The following is a 22,064-nucleotide window of genomic DNA, read 5'->3' as shown; positions in this document are numbered from 1 at the left end:
TGATAGTACTGTAATGATACAGCGCATGTTGATACTATAAAACCAGAAAGCAATACATGAAACAGTAACTACCTCTATCACATTATCTGACACGCTTAATCAGTTGAGCTTTTTCCTTCCAAAGGAATATGGTCCCAAAGCTGCAGCAACTGCTCTCCAACTTGTGGTTCCAGCTCCTAGAAATGATCAGGAAATTAGAAAAGTTATTAGCACTGCTGCCCCTGTGCATATAAAAACTATTTATTACAAAATACTTACAAGAGGTTGCTGGTGAACACTTCCAGTCTTTCTGAAAGAGTTGTTACTTTTGCTATTGTAACACATATTAGGAGTATCCCTACAACAAGTACTCAACAGCAGATTAAAAACTTTCATAAGCAACCCTGGCTTACAGGTTGTTTGGGGTTTTTTGGTTCAGGCAAGATGTCAGTTACCACAAAAGAATTCCCAATTAACACACCACAAGAACAGATGCACCATATAATTCATGCCTTCCACAGGTCACTTCCTTATTAACTAAAGATCATTATTCTCCACATCTTTTAAGTTTAATTCCATTAAGTGCAGTGGAGAATGTGATAAGGCAGGTCATAGATAAAGCAGTGGCTCTTGGTGGAATCACAGATATTAATATAAATCACTTATTTTCGATATTGTTGACATTCTTTAGGTCTTAAAAGCCACTTAGAATAGAAGCACTGTCAACTTCAATATGTGCTATGTTCCTTTCCTTGTTCTTACAGTATGATACTTTCCTCATTTTTACAACTGGAGAGGTTTTGGGGAAGCAGTGAGAAGACAATACAAAAAATTTAGCTCTAGAATCTTGTACCAAGGAGATGTTTTGGGAGGAGAGTGAGGAGAATGCAGAAACTGCCACAGAGAATTCTTGGCCAATTCTTTTCTGGCTTTTTGTAGTTGAATTTAGCTTTAACAAATTGGAGAACAGTATTAAGCTTTATTCTGCCTCAAATATCAAGATTCTCTTCAGGCTTTATGGAAAACACAAACCTCTAATTATGAACAGTTATTTGGGTATGACAGACTATCTCATCTCGAAGAACACATCTGAATCAAACAGGAAACAAACCTCCACAAATTAAAAAAAAAACCAACAAAACCACATTTATTTTGGAAAAATCCAGCTTTAAATATTTTTTTTAAACAACATTACGCAAGAAACTCGTTTAACAAATCCACTACTTCAACAGTAATTCTGCATTAGCAGAAGGTACAATGAGTACCAAGGAACTATGATTCAGATTAACAGATACATGAGCACAGCTGAGTTCACGGCTGAACAAGCTAACAAACAAAACACAGTTCTACCAAGTAAAGAAAACTTTAGAAGAGAGTAACATTACCTGGCCATCTCTACTTATCTGTACTTTCTTACTGTCGTTCCACGGGTTGAGCAAATGGTGTGCAAACTGAAAAGGAATGCTTTCTTTTCGGATCCAGTCCACCTTAAACACACCTCCGAAACCAGCAGATCCCCAGTCTTGACTTTTCTCACGTCCTATTGATGAACCCATTCTAGCAAAACCCTGGAAGAAAAATCAAAATATGAAAGAACAGACATAATGAGAGCGTATCTATTTATCCCGGAATTAATAAATGAGTGGACTTCATATGAGACTTTCAAATTAGTTTCAAAGCGATTCAAACACTCACCCACACAAAGCTGGATCTTCCAAAATACTTACACCTAGAAAGTTAGAAGTATGATGTGTTTTTTCCACTTCAAATATACCTTCTAGAATTTGACTGCAAAGGATGTCTTTCAATTCATCTCTCACACTTACCACTCAAGGGTTTTTTTAAGCTCTGTACCAGAGGTTGAAAAGGTATTGTAAAAACATTTAAAGTGCAAGGTATCAAAGATGAATGTTCTATGTCCATCAGCTATTCCTTGCTACCTGTACAAAATTCTTTCAAAAATCCATTCCTTCCTTCCCTTGTTCCCTCTTTGTTAACAAACTTTCATACACAATTAGAAGTATGTAGCTGCTCTTCAAAGAAAGAAGTCAAAGCTGCCTAAAATTCCTTCTTCAATGAAGCTGAAAGAAATTTCAACAAAAGTATTCAGGAAGAAAATGAAAGAAAACACAAATCCAAGACTGCATCTAACTTATCTAAGGATGCCCCTTAAATATACACACACACCCCCCGCAAAGAAACCAGAACTAAACCCAGGACACGCACAATTTATCAACTGTTCAGGCAAATTTACTCGAGTTATGACTTAGGAGTCCAAGAGATGCAGTGCACTGCCTGAAGTTACCAGCACACACTGCTGGTAGTCATGAAGTCTTCGACAGCTCAAGCCTTAAATGAAAATCAATGCAAATTAATAAAAGGAACAGAGGAAAAATAAAGGTGGAAAGTAAAGAGACGCCTGAGACAAGGAATATTCTTAGGAATGTTAATCTCACATTTCAATGAAGGTCCAGTGCATCGTCAAAACTGGAAAGGCAAGGCAACATAATCCACCTACATCCTGACTTCAGTGTGTCTTCCCCTCCCAGCTTTCTTGTCTAAGAGCTCCAATACAACAGCCCGTTTTCAGATTCAACTGGCATGCTGAAAATTAGTTTCCAGTATGGCATCTGCATTTGCCAAATCATTGTACATATATGTACATTTCACCACAGTCCTTCAGTGGTATCACCAAGATTTCTGCATTTCAACTGATTCATTAAATTTTAAGTTCAGCTGACTTCTACGAATAGTTTATAACATACGAAGAGGTAAATTGAACTTTCTTTACTTGGAATAATTGAGTTTAGCAGTCTCTACAACACAGCTAATCTGCAACTTTGCACTAGCAGGTCAAGTCTTTAAACTGGCCACAAATTTGTCAGCAAATTCTTGATAAATACCTCACTAAATGTGAACTCAAGACAGTTTTGGAAGAATCATGGCCGGGACTTTCCAGTTTCATAACTTTGAGAAACTGTAGTTCCAGCAAAACAGTTTTTATTAAAATTTGTTTTAAAGACATATGAGTTCCCTGGCCTTAGAAAGCTGTGACTTGATTGTATCTTCTTGTTCACTTACAATATTTATTTTGGCATGCAAAAAAAAAGGCAGCAATCCCCTGATCTGTATGGATTTTTTTGTTTGCTCCATTGTTGCTGTTTTAAAGCATTTATGTAGGGTAGAAGCATTATTCTGACTCATTATGTTTGGAGGCAATTTAGCTTTACCCTTTGAGGGACAAACTGAGTTCTTTAAAAGGGACTATTTTGGAGAAGAGAAAAGTACTCTTTCTTCAGCAACCAGAGACACTGGCCAATACTCTACCTATCAGAAAGTCAGAAGCCATTAACAAAGCCCTCCGTACTATACACAGCCATTTGCTGCACTCTCCTAAACCATCAACCAGCACCAACAGTTGGTATCAGCTAAGGACTCACCTGAAAGCATCCAGACCCTTGAACAGAAAATATTAAGTAAACCAGGCTGCTCTCCCAAAAGGCTCCATTCAGTTTCCCTTCATTACTTGGCGTAGTGGACCATATTCCCTTCTGTTGAGAAATATCAATGTTTTGCAAGTTGCTACTTTTCATTATAAAGTACCGAACTGGCATATTTTGTCTTGGTGAAGGAGATCTGCAACCCTGGAAAAAATAAATTAAATTAATAAATACAACAAAATAAACTGGGCTTTAGTTCTGAAGTTTTACACACATGCAGACAGACCTTTCACTGAGCTCTTCCTCTCTTCTCCAAGATTGTACAAGAAACATGCTATCTATCAGCTGTTCCTGTCAGAATTGACCTAAAAGTGTATTTTCCATCTATTTTACATTTTTACACACTTTTCAAAATTATAATTCATTCCTGAGGGGCAGCATACAATTACAGCAGAACAGGCCTAATAGTCTAGTGATTAATTACAATTCTTTGAAGTCTGAGACACCTTCAGATGACACAAAATTAATCACCCTAGACTACAGCCTGCAGCACACTAGTTGCATTTCCATTTTCAGAAAAACAAATTTTCTCCCTGTAACACTGGCTGAATTAAAAAAATATTAATGAGATTTATGAAAATAACCTCACTAAAAATGTATGCTTTATTAAAATAATCATCAAAAAAACTGCCAAGCAGTCATAATGAGGCAGATAACACAAAAATTAAGAGAATCAATACCAATGTATGCTATAACAGAAACAGAAGATAGAACCCACAGAGTTCATGTTACTGTATACACTGTCACTATTTATACCAAGTTTCAAAAAGAAAAACAAAACAAAAACTCCCCAAAAATTGGATGTTTTTTCTACTTTGAATAGCCTTACTTCAGAAGTCTGAAAAGAATAATATTTTTACTCTATTAAACTAGTATAACAAGGATATCTATTCTTGGTTTTCAGTTCCGAAAGAAACATTATGCAGTTGTTAACAATGAAAATCTAAGTTATGTTCTTAATTTATCACTACAATACCTGATAGCTGCTGAAAGATACCAGCAAGAGATTCCATTAATTTTGAAGAACAGGGTAATATATTTATGAGAACTCTACCTTTCCAGATATTGGAGACGATGGGCTAGCACAGGGGCTAGGGAAGCTACTGCTGTCTGCAGACTTCATTGATGACTGATCTGATCTGTCATCTGAAGTTTGTTTGGAGTGCAAAATGTTTCTTCGTTTGTACTGCTTTGGCTGATGAAGCATGGGACGTGGAGACTTCATTAGAACTCTAAAAAGTAAACGTAGATACACGACAGACTGTGAGTTTTGCAAGAGGTCACAGAAAAATCTGTATCTACTTATCAGCCTACTGGATGACCACATATATTACAGTAATTCCAAAACATATTAAACACTAAATTAAAAAAGCATGCATTTATTCTGAGTGTTATGGTTACACCTCTTCTGCTACTTCCCAAGCAGCATGTCATGGACACTATTTCTGATTGCTCTCCCAAACAGCCAGCGTATATACAAAATACTTCTCAGTGAAATCACAGCACAGGGACGGTATCAAAGCTTTCAGCTGTATTTATATATCTTCTTTCTTCTTAATACTAGCAGAAATTCAAGTGATGCTTTTATAGGTAAATAAATTACAAGCTACAGTCTCCGGAAGACCTCAACATCTTACTTTTCAGCATTAGAGGAGTCAGAGAATTCAGTTTCTGCTGTACTTTTTCTGCTGTTGGTTGACTTCCATGTAGATGCCAAAGGAAGCTCTTCACAAGTCACAGGTCTTGGTCTCTGGCCAATTCCTGAAGGCTGCTGCAGACCTGCAGACTGTTCTTCAGCACTCAGAACAGCTGTAATTGCTCTTACAGTTGTTTCATCAACTTGAGACCACGGTTTAGAAGGAGCTCGCATACGACGCAGGAACAAACTGTGCCACTTCTGCCTGAGTTGCAACAGCATCCCAGCAGCCTGCAATAAATTTCAGTTCTGTTAAAGTCTAATAAAAGTTATTAGTTAGGCAAAGGGTATGCTATGTCTTTCCTATCAGGCAGCAGCTGCCATTCTGGCAAACTGAAAGGCAAGACTAAAGTCTCAGGAAAGGGAAGAAAACCTCATGTTTAAATTAAGCTGTTGTCTTTTCTTTCTGCAGGTGCAAGGTAATTCCTAAAACATTTCCTGCAGCTCTGCACAAAACTTAAAACTGTGTTGTAAATACACAGGATTTTTCACTTTTCACTTTAGAAATTTATGTTTTCTTTAAAAGCAGTTTCTTCATGTCTAATGCCCTTCCTGCCAATTCAGTCTGTATTTATGGGCTTGTAGGAACCCAGAGTGCCGAGAATATTTCTCTGCCTGTTTTTAAGGGTTCTTACCCCCCTGAACAACACTGTTTTAGCCTCCAACCTTGGAAAAAATTACCAACAGTCAAGACAAGAACTAGAAAATACAGTGGTGTGAATTAGGTGAGACTACTATGTAAGATTGTCACAGGGTGAAAAATTTAGAGGTTTTGGGCTTCGCTTTGTAGTAATTAGATAAGAGTAAGAAATATCAAAACGGAGGATTGTTGTTGCTCTCTAAACCTTCTTCTCCTTCTTCTACTACTCCATGTTCTGCAGTAAAAGTAGTTTGGAATGACTGGATAGAGAATTCTGCAGTTCCTGCCCGTGTTACTGAATAATTGGTAGCATAGTGAAAATAATGTACGTTTTTAGTAACTATTGGTTAAAATCTCTTTAAAAGGCTGTGTAAATCTTGATAGAGAGGCCTCACTCCTGCTTTTCTGTGCTCTATGCTGTACCTGGGTCACGCAAGTGGCTCTGTTCCTCTGATAAGACTTAATAAACAACTATCTGGAAGCACTGAAACTCAAGGAAAAGTCTCAGTTTATCTTTGAAACTCCTTGCAAGGACTTTCAGCAAATTCTCTCCCATCCGGAGGGACTTGATTTACGGCATGGTTCAGTGTCATGGGCTCTTTAGTCATACTTGATGGAAAAGATCTCTGGTTACTCTACCTTCTAACACAGTCAGAGCTTCTCAACAACTGGAAAACTTGTGTCTTCAAAGGTTGGGGCTTTTTTCTTCTTTTTATAAAATGTGACAGCAATTTCAGCAGTTGCAGTTTCAGGTGCTCCATTTAAGTCAAGCAACTTTAGTCACCCTCTCAGAAAAGGAAATACACAATATGCCATTTTGACTGTTCTCTCAACTCCTCCTCAAATTTTGGTTAATCCAGTTCAAGCTAAGGCCTAGTGTGCTGGGAGCACCACACAGGCAATACAGGGGTCCACAAAGAACCGAAGGGCCATTATGCAGCCACTACCACCTGCAGCTTGCTGTTCCCTGCAGCCATTTCCTTTTGTCTGGCAGTTTCTTTATAATCTGCTAACCTATGGAAATGGATCAAACTGCCAAGATGGAAATTATAAAACATCAGCTTACTCAAAGTGCTTCTGGAGTAGATCCAAACAGCAGCTGACTGCTGAGGCTTTCCTGCTTCCCAGTGTGATATGTGGGACAACCGCACCATGACAGAGGAAGAGGGATGAGCACTCTCACAGTTGGCTAGGTAACTAATTCTTTGTTCCTTTTTGCTCGCAGGTGCAAGATTTAAGAGTTATGGGTTGTTATAACCCATAGGAAGCCCTACAACTTGGATGCTGAATATGTGAATTCACACAACTGACTAGCCTGGGCAAAAGGAGATTGAGCCTGTATGTTTTTCGTATTTCTTACTGAACTCATGAAATAAAGGTTAACTCACATAGTACATTCTCCTGTAAATTTGAGAGACCTGAAGGGACCATGACAGCCATTCTTACAGTAAAATTTTGGTTATCCAACTGTTTTAAAAATCATTTTAGGATGATATGACATAAATATTCTTCTACACGAAACAAGCATGACAGTGATAGATTACTTACTTCAGAGTCCAGTTTGAGGTGGAGCCATTCATCTAGCTTCAGTAGTGATACATTAGAAGTCTTTCTGTCCTCCATCTCACTGTCACTGCTATCATTAGATACCCCACCTCCTGAATTAAAGACAAAAAGTGCATTAACATTTCTGTATTATTTACACTTTACGAAAACTTGAACATTACTGTATTACCAGCAATAAACTAATCTTCCTTCTAAATTTTCATTTAAAAAGTAAACATTTGTAAACACACTTTTCCATTTCTGCATATACACCCCAGCAAAAGTCTTTGCTTCAGTTAGGAGAACAAGTTCCCAGACCTCTTAAGGGCCCTACTATGTAAACACCTGTACTGATGTCATCTGATTCTTTCATGTACCTTCATCAATAATAAGCCACTATCAATTTTTTGCCTGAAGTTATTTATAAAACCACACATTGCTCTATGCTTTATATCCTAGCATAACAGTATATTTAAAGCCCCATAAAGAAAAAAAAAAAATTATATATACACATGGCTATTTAGGATTCCTTTTTCAAAGTGCAATTCCATCAGCATTAACACCATTTTAAAGGCAACAGTTTAGGAGCAAGACAGGAAAGCTTCAAAACAGCTTGGACTCTTACTTCAATTCAAACTAATATTTCTACAGAACTGACAATAGATAGATTATTTTTGCATCTACTCTTACAGCACTCCATTTAAATATGAAAAAAATGTAATTTCAATAAATTCTCTACTACTTCTAGATAATCATATGGCTAATTGACATTAAAAGTTATCACTAGAAAATAGTCTTTAAAATGCATGTGTCAGCTGGAAGTAACATGATTATTTGCCATATTAATTGTAACTACATTACTCAGTTTGAATCATCTGGTTCAAAGTATCAATTAAACTAGGCTGTAGAAAAAACATACATAGTACACTTCTCAGCATTAGTACTGTCTTTAAATATTTTGGTTGCAGTTTTTCTTTAAAAACTATAGTGTAATTTCTGAGACTCCAGAACTGTAGAAGTTGAATTTATAAACATACAAGGATTCACAAAACTCAAGATATTTGTTACAGAGCCTACAAATTACCCCTGAACAGCTACAGGAACTACATATAGATGTGCCGTTTTAAGAATTAGCCAAAATATGCAGAAAATATACTTAAAAAAGAAGTTTGCCAAATCACATACTAGTATAACACCAACGTAAACGTTCCAAATCCAGACTTCAGTATACCTTGACAGGATGAAGATGCCTGTAAAGCATTACTTGGTAACCTAGCTGGCCCGCAGAAGAGTGCCACAGTGATGGGCGTTACAGCAGAACAGCACCTGATGTTTGCTATCCTGTGAGCTCTCGTCATTTCGTCATAGATAAGCCAGTCTGTAGGGAGTGCCTGAACAGCTGCACTTTGGCCATTCACTGGGGGAATCTGTGCAGGAGCAAATAAGACTAGGCTATTTTATCCTCTATGTGTACTTAAAATGAACTTAAACTTAAGTCTTATTTTATGTATGTAGAAATAAATACATAAATATTTACATATACATGAATAAAAAAAGCACAAGAAAATTCAACCTCACAACTTATTCTATCACCTTGAAACAAAATATTTTGCTTTAAAAGAGGATCTAAAGAAATACCAGCTTCAGAGCAGAACTTTTTCCTCATAGCAATAAATAGAGATTGTTACATCTTCAAAATACTTTTAAAACTAGCTTTTTCTTTTTACCATTTTGTCTTGCTCCACTTAGCAGGACTAACTGAAATACTGGAAAAATAAACCAACTTCAATTTTTCATTCTATCACCTGCCAGAAAAAATATTTTGTGAGCTATAAATTCAAAGTGATTTTACCTTGTTATACTGAGATTGACCAAGAACAGAGGTAGGATGAAATTGCACTTTCTTCTCCTTTGGTTCAGTCAACACCAGGCTTTCTCTGTCTACGTGCACAAGATTGGGATACATCCCGGCCACTAAGGCAGCTTTAATTACAGCCCAGTTCTCAGAGTTAGTATTAACATCTCTAATATCAGCTCCTCCTCTGGCTCTCACAAAACCTGAAAAAAGAAAGAGGTCAAAACTATGTTATACTTGTTTGTATTTAAGATCTATTTTTTTTGCTTCTCAGAAGGAATTTGACAAAAAAAAGAAGTGAAATAAACTACAAATTAGTTGCATTTTTCACAACTGCCAACACTAACAGCACCAAGAAGAAACCGTTACACTGAAATCCTACCTGGTAAGGGGTTTCATACCAATGTAGAACAGAATTCCTTTTTACAATACTTCTTTACTTAACAGAATATTAGACATAGTGTAGTTTAAGTGTAATTGTAACTTGCTTACAGCTTAGCATGAGTGAGCCCTGCTCAAAACCTAGTGTAGGTGAATTTTAAATGAACTGTTTCTTAGCATGAATGGCTAAGCAAGGAAAGAAACAGAGAAAGACAGGATACCTTTGGATAAAGGATGAGACCTTGGAGGGTCCCAAGGCTGGCTCAAGCTGGAATATAAGAGCAGCTAAGGAGCTGCCCACATTGGACACGGAGAACGAATCCAATGAGGCAGTAGAAGACCCCAGACCATAAACTGCCACTGGATCAAGAGGAACGTGCGAGGCACAAGCAGGGCACGTGAAGACTGGGCGCACTGACAGTAAGGCTATAAAGGCCCAGGGATTTCTTTATTCAGGACACTCTCCAGGAACATCCAGCCTGAGCTGAAATTAACTGACTCGCCTCAGAACCTAGGGTCTGAAAGTTTCAACAACTGCCTGAAGAAAAAATTTACTAGAACATAAAAACTGAAGGAAACATGCCTCACACTGCAACACAGCAGGATGGTGAACAATCACAGTGCTTTCAGTTATGCCAGCTGTTCCCCAGCCATGTTTCCTCATCTTAGCATCTCCACCATGCCCAACATGAGTATGTATTGTGCTTTTCCAACTTAAGGAAGGAAAATGACACGTGAACACTATTCTTGTTACAATTTGTATACACTTAACTCTAAAATTATGCCAGAACTTTTTCCAATATGTTTACCTGAGGCTCTAAGCTGGCCAAGCAATTGTGTTCTCATTCCTGCGATGATTTGCATTGTGGCTTGGGACAAGAAGTTCTTTTCACAGAAGGCTCTCTCCCAGCCATCACTGCGTGCCTTTTGCCATGCCTGTAAAGCATAATTTTTTAACAGTTGCCTATTAATTGAAGCATCTAAAACTAAAAAATGCATAGGTTTAAAAATTACATTTAGATCAATAACATTAACCTGAGTATCAAACTTGATTTTTTTAACTACTAGATTTTTTCCGCATTCCCTAACCTAAACATAATGCTAATTATGTTATTTTAAGCTTATGATGTTATTAAAGAGATCGTTATGTCAAGATCGCTTTTTTAAGTTACCCATGTAGCAGGATGTAAAGCAGCATCTTGCTAGAACTTTCAAAATTTAACCAGCTTTGAAAAGATCAGAGAAAATGTGTTCCCTCAGAAATCTTGTGAGTCCAGTATGCAGGAAAGCCATAGTCTACCACTCTACATCCAGTTTCGTTGGTACATCATTTACTCTGATGTGTGATTTCTTGTGAACAGTCCTTGTTCTGAAAGGATACCTGAAAAGCCCTGAGAAGCACCATGTGGTCGCTGAACGTTCCCGCAGTGAAACGCTTCCTGCACAGCATGGCTGCACGCTTCTGGGAGGCCAGCGTGGGCAGCACAAAAGGGTCTTGGCAGGCAAGAGCACAGGCAATGGTCAGAACAGGATCCAGGCACTTCAGCACAACAGCATACAACACCATTTTACCCAGGTGTGGCTCTACAGGTAATTCAGTGAGGTGGTAACCAAGCTCAGTGAGATCTTCCCAAGGGTCCATGGCATCTATAGCCTGTTTGAAGAAAGAGGAAAGGGGGAGATGTAGGGACAAGGGGCAGAAGGGGAAAGGGGACAAAATTAATTTACAATGAAAGCAGAAAGGATACGCATATTGGACATTACCTAGGCTTGCTCCCAAACACTAAAGAAGCAAGTCAAATTAGTTTCAGTTCAAGACAAGATTTTACAGTAGTCCTTTCCCTTAACATGGGAAAATATATACACACACACATGCAAAATGAAAACAAACAAAAATTCAAAGCATCCTTAAGTAATTGAACAAGACTTTCAGTATAATTAAAAGTCAGTAAGATATGTTACCACACCACAAATACTGATTAAACACAGTTCCCATCTAAACCAATTCCTCTGCTGACCTTGAGCATTTGCAGAGCATTTTTCACAATTAAAGCTGGTGGAGGATCAGGAGCTTTCATAAGAAAGTCAACAACTGGACAACTACTTGGAGCCAGAAGTTTTGTGTGTAAACAAAGCTCCTAAAAGTTAAAAAGAAAAAAAAATACCATTAAGGTTTGGGAAAAAGAAAATAGATACACACTTTTTTGGAGTTACTAGTATAGTCTGATGATAACACATTTTTTAAAAGTTGCAGCTTCTAAGTGAATACCCACCTGAAGTGGCATTCGTAGAAGTTCTGGAGACTGAAATTCCAACATATTCTGAAATCGGAGCCTGCTGAAGAGACGAAAACAGACTCCAGGCTGACAGCGCCCAGCCCTTGAAAATAAAATATTGGAAGCTGTGAAAACCAGAATTTTTTTTTTCAAAAAACCCAACCAAAGAAACAACCCACCCAAACTTAGAAGGCAAATACAGAAGACAGCCTAAGAGAATGGCAACTTTGTTGTTAAGAGGAAGTCCCACAGATGAATTTGACAGTATGCAAATTTATATAATTTTATTATTAAAAAATATTTTAAATAATTATAATTTTAACCCTACACTAAAGAAACTGGAGGAAAAAAATAAGGCCTATCTAAATAAAGTGATATCATTTTTTTGCTAACTTGAGATCAATCCAAATCTCAGCCATCTTGTGCCATTAGGAATCTAAGTTGCAAACTTTGTTTCTTCCTCTTCACGTTCCCTAGATGTAAATGGTAGAATGAAGACCATACAACGTGTGAATGAAGGAACAGAGACAGCAAATGCTCACAATTCAGGCTCAAAAACCTGGAGGATAATGACAATATCATGTCTCCGAAACAGGCATTTATTGCTATTTACATAAGTAACTTCTCAGCCCTCACTCACTCTGCCTGATCATGGCCTGTTAAGTCATGAAGACTTTGGAGATGGTCAATAAGGAATCACTGCTCAGTGTCACTTCTAAAGAAGGGATGCCATGGTATCAATCAAAAACTAGCACAAGGCAATCCTTTGCCCACAGACAAGTTACTGTGGCTGTTTGTGCTACATGGCAGAAAGAGGAAAAGTTCATGGGGGCGCAGCAACCTAGATGTAATTCAAGTTCTGGGATATTCCTGAGTGTCACTTTTCTATATCTTGGGAAATTACTGCAAGGAAATACATGCTGACTCTTAATTTACTGCAGAGAAGAAGTATTAGCCATTGTTCAACATGATACTGGCCTAGTCTAGAAACATTACGCTGTGTGGCTGCTGTAGATCTGCACTTTACTCTTAACACACAGGACGGTGGAGATCTGCGAAATAAGAACCATTATGAGGCATTTATTACCTGCCTTTTCTCTGGATAGCACTGGCTTTTGAAATCCACCCCATTCTTAGCACTGTAACACAGCTCAGTGCATCAAAAGACTTCTATAAAAACAAAGAAAGGAACATAAAACCACAATTAAACATGATACATGAAATAAAAGTTATTAATGAGCTATTAACAGAAGTTCTCTAAAAAACAGAAAAAATAATTTGAACAAACACTAGCAGCTTTTGGCTCAAACATATGCTCTGAAGTACTTGCTTGCAATTGAATTTACCATACCTGTTTTGCATTATCTTTGTGCTAGTTTCCTAAGTGGAAGTCTTCTAGTCTGTAGGTAATTGAGTAAATAAAAGATATGGACTGTGTTTTGAATTATCACAAATCAGGAGAAAAAATGTTATTATATTGATTAAAGTTTTCTTCTTTGTCTCACCTGGAAAATACATCCTTATTTTCCTGCATTTGATGCAAATTACAGAAAAAATGTATTACCATGAGAACTTTACAGATTTGGTATGGATCTCCCCTATGAAATCCAACTTCATTTTCAAAGACATATAATAGGTCTTAAACTACATCATTATATTATCTCACTTTTCCTTAAAAAGTATTTGGGAATAGATATTCAACACATCAGAAACAATACTTAAAAACTTAATGGATTAGATTTGGACTTGACACAATAGTAGGACAAAGGGAACTCCCAATGCTCTCTTAAGTCTCAGGAAGACGGCGGTCTAAACAGATGCACTTGTTTTAAAAAAACTAACAGAAACTCTAAATTTAAAAAAGAAAGATCAACATTTCAATCTACAACAGTTTTTAGGTTTACTAACAGCTAATTATTTACAGTATTTGTCATACAACAAATGAATGTCAAAACTTCTCAGTGATCTTTGTTATTTGACATGCACTAACTCTCAGCCTACTATAAAAAAATATTACTCTAAAATTTACTTATTGTGTATTACAGAATAACACTAGGAAGTTTACTTGCCACAGGAGTTTTAACCAATCATACCTCTTTCACCTTGCCTGAGTCAATGACAAATACAACATCACTGACTGTTACGCTGGTTTCTGCAATATTAGTAGAAAGAATCTGCAAACAAAATAAGAAACAACCAAACTGTAGTTAAAAGCAAAGACAAAATAGATTAATATAATATCTGACGAAGTCCTCTAAAACTTACTATTTTGCGCACTCCAGGAGGTGGACTTTTAAGCACTTTCTTCTGATCCAAAGTCTGCATATTTGAATGAAGCATGAAAACCTGATATCTAATGCAAGACAAAGAGCACATGTAAGTGCACATTAGAAGAAGCAATGAAAACCTCAACCATAGGAACTAGAAGCTTTACCTGTGAGCATTGTCAGCAAATCTCCTGTCATCAAAAAGAATACGGTCCCTCAGGATAACTATCTCATCATATCCAGGAAGAAATATTAAAATTGCTCCTGAAAAAGAAGCAGGCTTGCAGAGTTAAGCAGCAAATTCACTTAAAATATACATCAGTACTGTGTAGACTAGCACTTGGAAGGTTTTACTCATTTCGTATTTCCCAAAGAAGGGCAGGATTCATCAAAGGCTGAATGTACAGTAATTTACTGGGAGTGTGTGTTTATACTTACCAGTTTCACAACTATGACAGATGTTATAAAGCAAGTGCATAATGAGGTCCAGATCCACTTTTTCATCATCAAAGCTGTGATGATAAGCTGTCAACAGTTCTCTGTCCTCTGCACTAAGGTCACCACCACTTGTTCGGACTAGCGAACTTTCATCCAGATTTCCAAATCCTGCTGAAGCACTATAATAGACAAATGCACAGACCAGCATCAAGGCTGTTCATTTCAGGTTTGCATTCACCCACCAACTAAACTTAGATCAACACCAACAAGACTACTCCTTTCAAATTTTAAAGAGTAGCAGAACGGCACCTCCAAAATACTATTACTGTTCACTGTTTTAAGTGCAATCCAAGAAAGCATGAAACTTCAATTTTTAGCATTAACTTTCACTTTCTTACTCTTCACTGAAACACAACCAGAAGCCAAGTGTCAGAACTCAAAGTATAGACACTACTTGTTTACCTGTTAAAAGAAATGTATTTCCCAAACATCTTCGTCCCATAAGCAGGTACTATACAAACAGAAACTGCATTAAGAAGTGCTATAAAAATATTGCTCTCTACAAAATGGTAACAAAACTGTAACCGTAAATTAATCAAAAAACAATTCTTGAATGACCCCAATGTCAATGTTACTTCTGTAAGGTTTCTTTAATATGGCAAATAAGGTATAGATAAAAACACAACTGATTTGTTTCTAAAATAATCATCTGAAATTAAAATGGTACATGGCAGAATCAGCATCTCTGTCGATTTATGTCAGTTACTATACTCACATCCTGCCTAGACACATAATCATGACAGCAATGCCAACATCAAAATAATAAAAGATTATGACATGAAAGAAGTCTACACCACTCTACCTATATTTATCTTAGGATCCAGATACACCAACATAATCACTATGACACTGAATACAAACACACTATTTTTTAAAAAAAGTGTTGTTTTGAAATATACCTAGTCTCAAATAAATCCTGCTATTTAGGTCAGATTTAAAGGCATAAAAAGCAAAAAACTGTTCTGATTAGAAGACAAAACGCAAATTTCCCTTCAACATTTCCCTTCAATGTTTCTGCAAAGTAGCTATAGCTTACCTGTAGGATTCCAACAGATCAACAACCTCTGTCTGTCCAAAGCGCCTAGCCCAGTCCACAGCCATCCTGAAAGAGTTACACAGCAATCTTTTTTAAATTTCTCACTTCAAAAGACACACAGCCCAAGACTCCGAATTAAGAATTCAACTTTTAATTTCCAGAATACAATGTGATGAACACAAATTAAAATGTTTCAACTGTCAAAACTTACTATTGCTTACAGTAGTCTGCTAAGTTAGCAATTAGTTTAAATGCTATAGAAATTTCTCTCTCATTTGTATATTGACAAATAAATCTATGTTTCGGTTTGTCTGTTTGTTTTTACCAGCCATTAGATGATCTGCAGTGGATACTTGCTCCCATACTGATCAGCTGCTCTACTTGACTCAAAAAGCCTCTCCCTGAAGCAATCATTAGTGCAGTTGCACTGGTTTCACTGTGCCTATAATCAACTGAGAAGTAAAAATAAATTAATAAACAAATAAACCAGCAAACCAAACAAAAACATTCTTACTTTTTCATCTAAATATGGTACGAATGTGACTTATGTGACATTTAAAATCCAGGCCAGAGAGAATTTGTTTTCTGACTTCATCCCACCACTCAGTTCATGTGAATTTAACACTACTTTAGACACGCCATAACATCTGTTAATACTTCAAAACAAGTACAAATGAACAATAACTAAACAATTCATTAACTCTGCTATTTCCATCCACTTTTTCAAAAGGCATCAGAATTCAAACGTAACAACGTCTGAAACTGGAAATAAAGTAGGCATGGAAATTCAAGTAATTTTGTTACTGCTTTTTTCTTATATAATGAGATGATAAACTTACCACTGACATTTTCAGTTAAAATGAGATGGAACACCTGAGCAAAGGCATCAATATCTTTATGCAACCAGATGTTAGAAAGACAAGAATCCATCTCTTTTATTAACCATGGTTCAAGGCAGTTCACATCTTTTTCAGTCTGAAGAGAAAACAAGTATTGAAAGACAGATGTCTTCCAAGACTTATCTTTATTTTCATATATTACACATGAAGAAACTGAACGGTTGCTTTTCCAAGTAACAATCAGAAATCCAGCATCACAGCATATATTGCAGCTAAAGCATTTATTGTATCATATGCAAATACTTTAAGAAATGGCAATTCAGCCATTTAATCTGAAGAAATGTTATGTACAAACCATTGTAATTGACAAGCACACTTCAGCTAGAGTAGTTCATGATAATTAGGAAAAAATCATCTATAAAGTATGTTAATATCCTTCGAGAAATTCTACAGGAGTAGTACCTTTAGGAAATAGTTTTTAAAGCAGATTTAAGCGTATCTCCCAACAAAAGGAAAAACTTACCAGTTGATTAAATACTATGTCACCACCATCACCCAACAGATAACACTCTTCAGTTGCCCTTGGGACAGATCTTGGTCTCTCAGGTTCCAGCTTACTACTGCTCTCTTGAGTAGAACACCACTCAGTAAGAGTGCTTTGCTGTTTTTCTTCTAGAATGCATACAGGATTTCCATGAAAAGTTTTACAGTCATCCTAATTATCCATTATTTTAAGTATTTAAAAAAAAGCTATATCAAGTCTTTAACAAAGTTAAAACTATTAGATCTCTTATTTAATCTAGAACATTGTTACCAGTCCAATATAAAGTCCATGATTAAGGGCACCCAAAGCATACCACTGAAAACATCTGCTATAAGAACAAGGTAAGAAATATCACTTGGTCGCTTAACCCATTAAGCCTCCAACTCGCTGCATTCAAATGAGTTTCCTAACTTCTACACAATTCTCAGTCCAGACCTTCCTCCAGAAGTGAAATACCAAAGAGGAGTGATATAACTCTTGCATGTAGCAACTAATTTCTGTGTACAAGCAAAAGAAACAGTAGAAGCCATCAGGGCCTGAACTGAGCTTTTCTACCCACAGCGATCAGAGCTGAGCACCATGATAAACGTGCAGTTAGGACTGCATGTTATAGCTTTGAGGTTGGCCTTTTTTATTTTTTTTTAATACTCATTGGGATCATTACTTTCAGCTGCCAGGAAAACTTCTCAAATACTGCAATCAATATACTAAAATACTTAATCAATTGAAAAGCACCCCCTATATCTGGTTCAAGTGCGTTAATGCGCCTGAGCTAAATGTTAAATGCATCCATGTCTAAAGAATGCACTGAAAGATGTTAATAACAGAAACCACTTCTGTACAAGATGTACAAAATCCTGCCTTCTCAAATGGCTGCATTTTAATTTGCACCTAAAATGTCAGCACATTGTATCTTATGTTTGTATCGTTTTCATGTGGGCAAAGCCCCCAGCTATACGTAATTCCGCTTCATAATAATTAGGGAAAATACAACATTTATCAACTCAAAGAAGAGTATAACCACTGAAAGTAAAAATATTTTTTTAAATCACAATTTATGTCAACAATGTTAAGCACAGAGTTTTAAAGATACTTGCTGTCATCTAATCATGTCTCATTTAACAATCTGACTTCAGAATTTTAAAGAGAATCATCTTATTTGCTGTTCAATCAATCAATGAGACTCATTACCAAGACATTACAATTAACAAGTTCACCAACCTTGCTGCTTCTCTTTTTTGTACTTTACCATCCCTTTGTTTGTATACCCAGTGCTTCGCAAAATGTCCTCCAGAAACATCTCTTTAACTTCAAAAGGTCTTCCTTGGACTAAAAGTAGAAACAATTCATGAAGGATTAAATACTCCCTAGATTCACTTTAAGAATATTAGCTCTTAAAAACAGTTTTTATAGACAGGAAAGTGAATTAAACATGATTAGGCCCTGATTTAATGAATTCTTATATGCCTTGGCAAGTCTTGTAAGAGTATCTTCACTTGAGTTTATTTTCTTTAAGTGATTGGGCCACAAAAAAAAAAATTAAGGAAATGTCAGCTGCATACCTTGCTTCTTATTAACCTCTTCAATTCTATTAAGTGTTAATAGCAAGAGATGTAAGATTGACAGTTATTTACTGCAATTTTATCAAATTAGAAGAAGAAAATAGCCACTTTTGTTTAGGTGTACAAAGAAGAATTCACTGTGTCAGCCATCTGAATTACATAATATAAGAGCAATTAAAACAATTTTAGTGTAAGATCCCACAAGTAGGCTGCCATGTTTGTATTCAACTTCTTTCATGAGAAGTACATGAGGAGATGGACTTCTCTCAAAGTCCTCAATTAGCACAGCCAGTTTTGGCTTTCTTTACCAACTACTTCTCATGTTCTTTCTCTCTTAAGAGCTTACCCTGATTTCTCTTTTAACATCACTGTTTTCTAGACCTTATTTATGGACATCAAATTATTTTTTTACACAGGAAGAACTAAATACCTGTTTTTGGTTCCTTAGCAGACACTTACCACAACTAAGTTCACATCACCTAGGACTTCCTCTCCTTCAGAAAGGACAAGCTACAATGCATGTATTTTTAGAAGCCGTCATGAAGGAAGTCTTCTAACACTGATCACAAACTCGGTGTACTACAGAAATCCACAACTACAAAATGTTGGTTTCTGTGGTCAGGATTTTGTCAGCCATATTGCTGAAGAATCAACCTTTTTCATGACATTAACAGACAAACTATCTTTTTTTTAATTCTTAAATTAACAAAATTGGAAAAAGCATCTTTTCAACTGTGATTATCCTGTGAAGTCCAGTATGTGATAACAGTATAACCACTGTAGTAAACTGAGGAGACAGTAGTCAGAATTTCCAAAATAAATCTATTGATCTAAAAGGATGAGATGCTGCAAAAAAAAGTAAACTGCAAAGCCAGACAAAAATTACAAAGAGGTTTTTCTTCTCCAAAAAAAATTGCCCAATATTAAAATCATGTGTAACTTTCAGATTCCTGCCCCCAACAAGCTGCAAGCCTTATTTTCCTAGGCAACAATTCAAAACTGAAAACCAGAAATGAACACTTTTATGTGTGAATAAGAAAAAATAACTTTCTTGTGAACATCCCCTAAAATTAACCCATGATTCATAGAGAAAATTCTACATGAAGCAAAAAATCATATGATTGAAACATAAATCCCAATTTGCCTAGGACTGTATTTCTGAAATTAACAGATAGAGTTATCTGAGTTTTATCCAGCAACTAATAGCAATCTCTGAAGCCAGAATTAGAATCTACTGGAATATACTAATAGGTATCACATTCTTGTAAATCCCAGGGTCTGTGGCACTATGCAGACCAGCACTTTAAGAACCTTTTCCTCCTTCTTGGATTGAACATCCCTGCACTTACAGAACATCCACTGATAAAAACACCTCTCTCTGAGGCAGATGCAAATAGTTAAGAAACAACAAACATAAGTAAACAAAGAACAGCCAGTGCTGTAACTGTCAGTGTATTTATCATGTGCCTTTATTCAGAATGGTTTGGTATAGTTAAGATCTGGGCAGGTATACTGAGATTTAAGAGTTCACTTAAATCTAGTCAAGAGTTTACTTACTATGTATTACTGGGCAACATCCAAAATACCTAATAAAGAGATCTGCATCTAGAGCAGCACTAGAAATAATTAGTTTTAAATTAGCGTGGCTTTGCAGTACATCTCTCAGTTTTATTAGCAAGAAGTCACTGAACCTATCCCTCTCATGTACTTCATCCTGTAAGAAAGGAAAGAAAACCAAAAAGAAAAACAAGAGATAAACATCACAGATTCAAGATTGTAACTTTTCACAAATATGAATTTTCTAAAAACTAAAATATGTAATTTGGTGGTCCCTTATAGAGGTATTAAAATGTTTAAGTTTAGCTTAAGAAGGATTTTTTAAAAACTATCCAAAAGTAAAAAAAATACTTCAAAAAGTTTTATAAAGACATCAGAGACATAAAGTGTCATAAAGACACTGTAATGCACAACCCACACAGACCTTAATTTCAGAGATCAAAATGAGTATCTGTAACTTCTCTAATTCTTGCACTTGAATCTCATTTTCAAGACAATGCTGCAAACTGCAAATCCTACAAATCTTATTTCAATAAAATCTCCCTTTACAACTGATGAGCATTAAAATAACCACATAATGAGAGAAAAAGATTTCTTAAATCCATTAAATCATGCACAAAGCTTATCATTAAGACATGAATGATTAAACATCTTTATCTATCTTCTGTTTAGTTTTATATTCTGAATGTATGAATCAAGAACTGAAACACGAGATTTGCAGGCTGAAGTCAAGAATGCACAAACTGTTCTTGCGCTTTTTTCCTCCTTGGTAAACAGACAGGCACCTAAAATGACCACGTTTTTTTCTGTTTTCAGCAGTGAAGAGCTTGCAGTAAACATTCTGGTTCCACTGACTTATCAAACTCCACAACAGGAAATTCACATAATCATACATGAAAACAAATAATTTGTTAGAAATTAGACTGCATTTTGTCTTGAACACATTGTGAAAACAAAAGGGACTACAAACTTGGTACTGCAAAATCAAGTACATGAAAACAAGCAATTCTGACACACTCACATTGAACCATATCTATGTAAGCCTTCCTAAGGCTTTTCTGTTGAGGAAATTCAGAAAAATTCAGACCTCTGCCCTCCACAATCACATCACAATTCCAAAATTAATTATTGGCATGAACCTAAAATAAGATGCTTTTACAAGAAAAAAAAACCAAGAAACCCCAGAAAAATATGCAAACTACAATAAAAAAAAAGAGTAACTCTTTAGAGTTAATTCAGATTCTAACTTAACAAAAACACCTTAAATGTTCATCAAATTAATACAGAAAACTAGGATCTTATCTTCCAATTTAGAAACAATACATACTGCTCCCTCACACAAAATACAAGATCCTTACCACAATAACATGTGTCACAGTAGATAGGGTGCTGTCTCCTGCCATCAGCGTGCGAAGCAGCATGTCATTAGTGCAAAAGGTTACCAGTGTCTTTGGAGAAACCCTAGTGAACAGTTCACAAAGATGCTTCAGCTTTTTTCACCATTTAAATGCTGCCAGCTCTCCACTATTTACTGAAAATTAAAGATTGAACAGCTCCTCACCAGAAGTGGAATCACAGTTCTGTCACCAAAGAGCTCATGCATACTATTTGTTTATAAACTATGCCTGTTTCCTAAGAGTTCCTAAGGATTCTTAGTGCTAATGCTCCAAAACTTCTGACAAGGGATTAATTAATAAGGTCAGATTCATTTTTTTCTAAATTAATAAGCAAGTGAAACAGAACTTTGAGAACCTCACCGTGTTGTATTAATTTACTGGAAAATTCAGTGCGGACTGCCTCGAAAAAACAGGTTTCAATTCTTCAGAACATCCTCAGATATAGTCTTTGTATTTGTCTACATGTGGAAGGCTGACCTTGGCTGAATGCCA

General features: G+C 36.2%; 1 protein-coding gene across 1 annotated transcript in view; it reads right to left on the bottom strand.

The window, feature by feature from the left end:
- LOC104690466 (3'-5' RNA helicase YTHDC2) overlaps window positions 1-22,064 on the bottom strand; it is a 33,178-nt gene that overhangs the window by 3,580 nt on the left and 7,534 nt on the right. Inside the window, exons 6-29 of the mRNA XM_010401305.3 lie at window positions 21,534-21,636; window positions 20,176-20,332; window positions 18,278-18,385; window positions 17,036-17,184; window positions 16,513-16,648; window positions 15,999-16,125; window positions 15,674-15,739; window positions 14,578-14,756; window positions 14,307-14,403; window positions 14,138-14,225; window positions 13,966-14,046; window positions 12,960-13,042; window positions 11,870-11,975; window positions 11,615-11,734; window positions 10,978-11,250; window positions 10,406-10,532; window positions 9,213-9,418; window positions 8,592-8,787; window positions 7,364-7,473; window positions 5,117-5,406; window positions 4,534-4,711; window positions 3,420-3,623; window positions 1,365-1,547; window positions 73-176 (exon numbers count right to left, since the gene is read on the bottom strand). Of these exons, the coding sequence (XP_010399607.2) occupies window positions 96-176; window positions 1,365-1,547; window positions 3,420-3,623; window positions 4,534-4,711; window positions 5,117-5,406; window positions 7,364-7,473; window positions 8,592-8,787; window positions 9,213-9,418; window positions 10,406-10,532; window positions 10,978-11,250; window positions 11,615-11,734; window positions 11,870-11,975; window positions 12,960-13,042; window positions 13,966-14,046; window positions 14,138-14,225; window positions 14,307-14,403; window positions 14,578-14,756; window positions 15,674-15,739; window positions 15,999-16,125; window positions 16,513-16,648; window positions 17,036-17,184; window positions 18,278-18,385; window positions 20,176-20,332; window positions 21,534-21,636 (3,448 nt within the window). The 3' untranslated portion in view covers window positions 73-95. The remainder of the gene's footprint in view (window positions 1-72; window positions 177-1,364; window positions 1,548-3,419; window positions 3,624-4,533; window positions 4,712-5,116; window positions 5,407-7,363; window positions 7,474-8,591; window positions 8,788-9,212; window positions 9,419-10,405; window positions 10,533-10,977; window positions 11,251-11,614; window positions 11,735-11,869; window positions 11,976-12,959; window positions 13,043-13,965; window positions 14,047-14,137; window positions 14,226-14,306; window positions 14,404-14,577; window positions 14,757-15,673; window positions 15,740-15,998; window positions 16,126-16,512; window positions 16,649-17,035; window positions 17,185-18,277; window positions 18,386-20,175; window positions 20,333-21,533; window positions 21,637-22,064) is intronic.

Source organism: Corvus cornix, chromosome Z (genome assembly GCF_000738735.6).
Source record: "Corvus cornix cornix isolate S_Up_H32 chromosome Z, ASM73873v5, whole genome shotgun sequence".
Classification (NCBI taxonomy): domain Eukaryota; kingdom Metazoa; phylum Chordata; class Aves; order Passeriformes; family Corvidae; genus Corvus; species Corvus cornix.
Note: the sequence above shows the minus strand (reverse complement) of the source record. Positions and strands in the feature narration are given on the sequence as shown.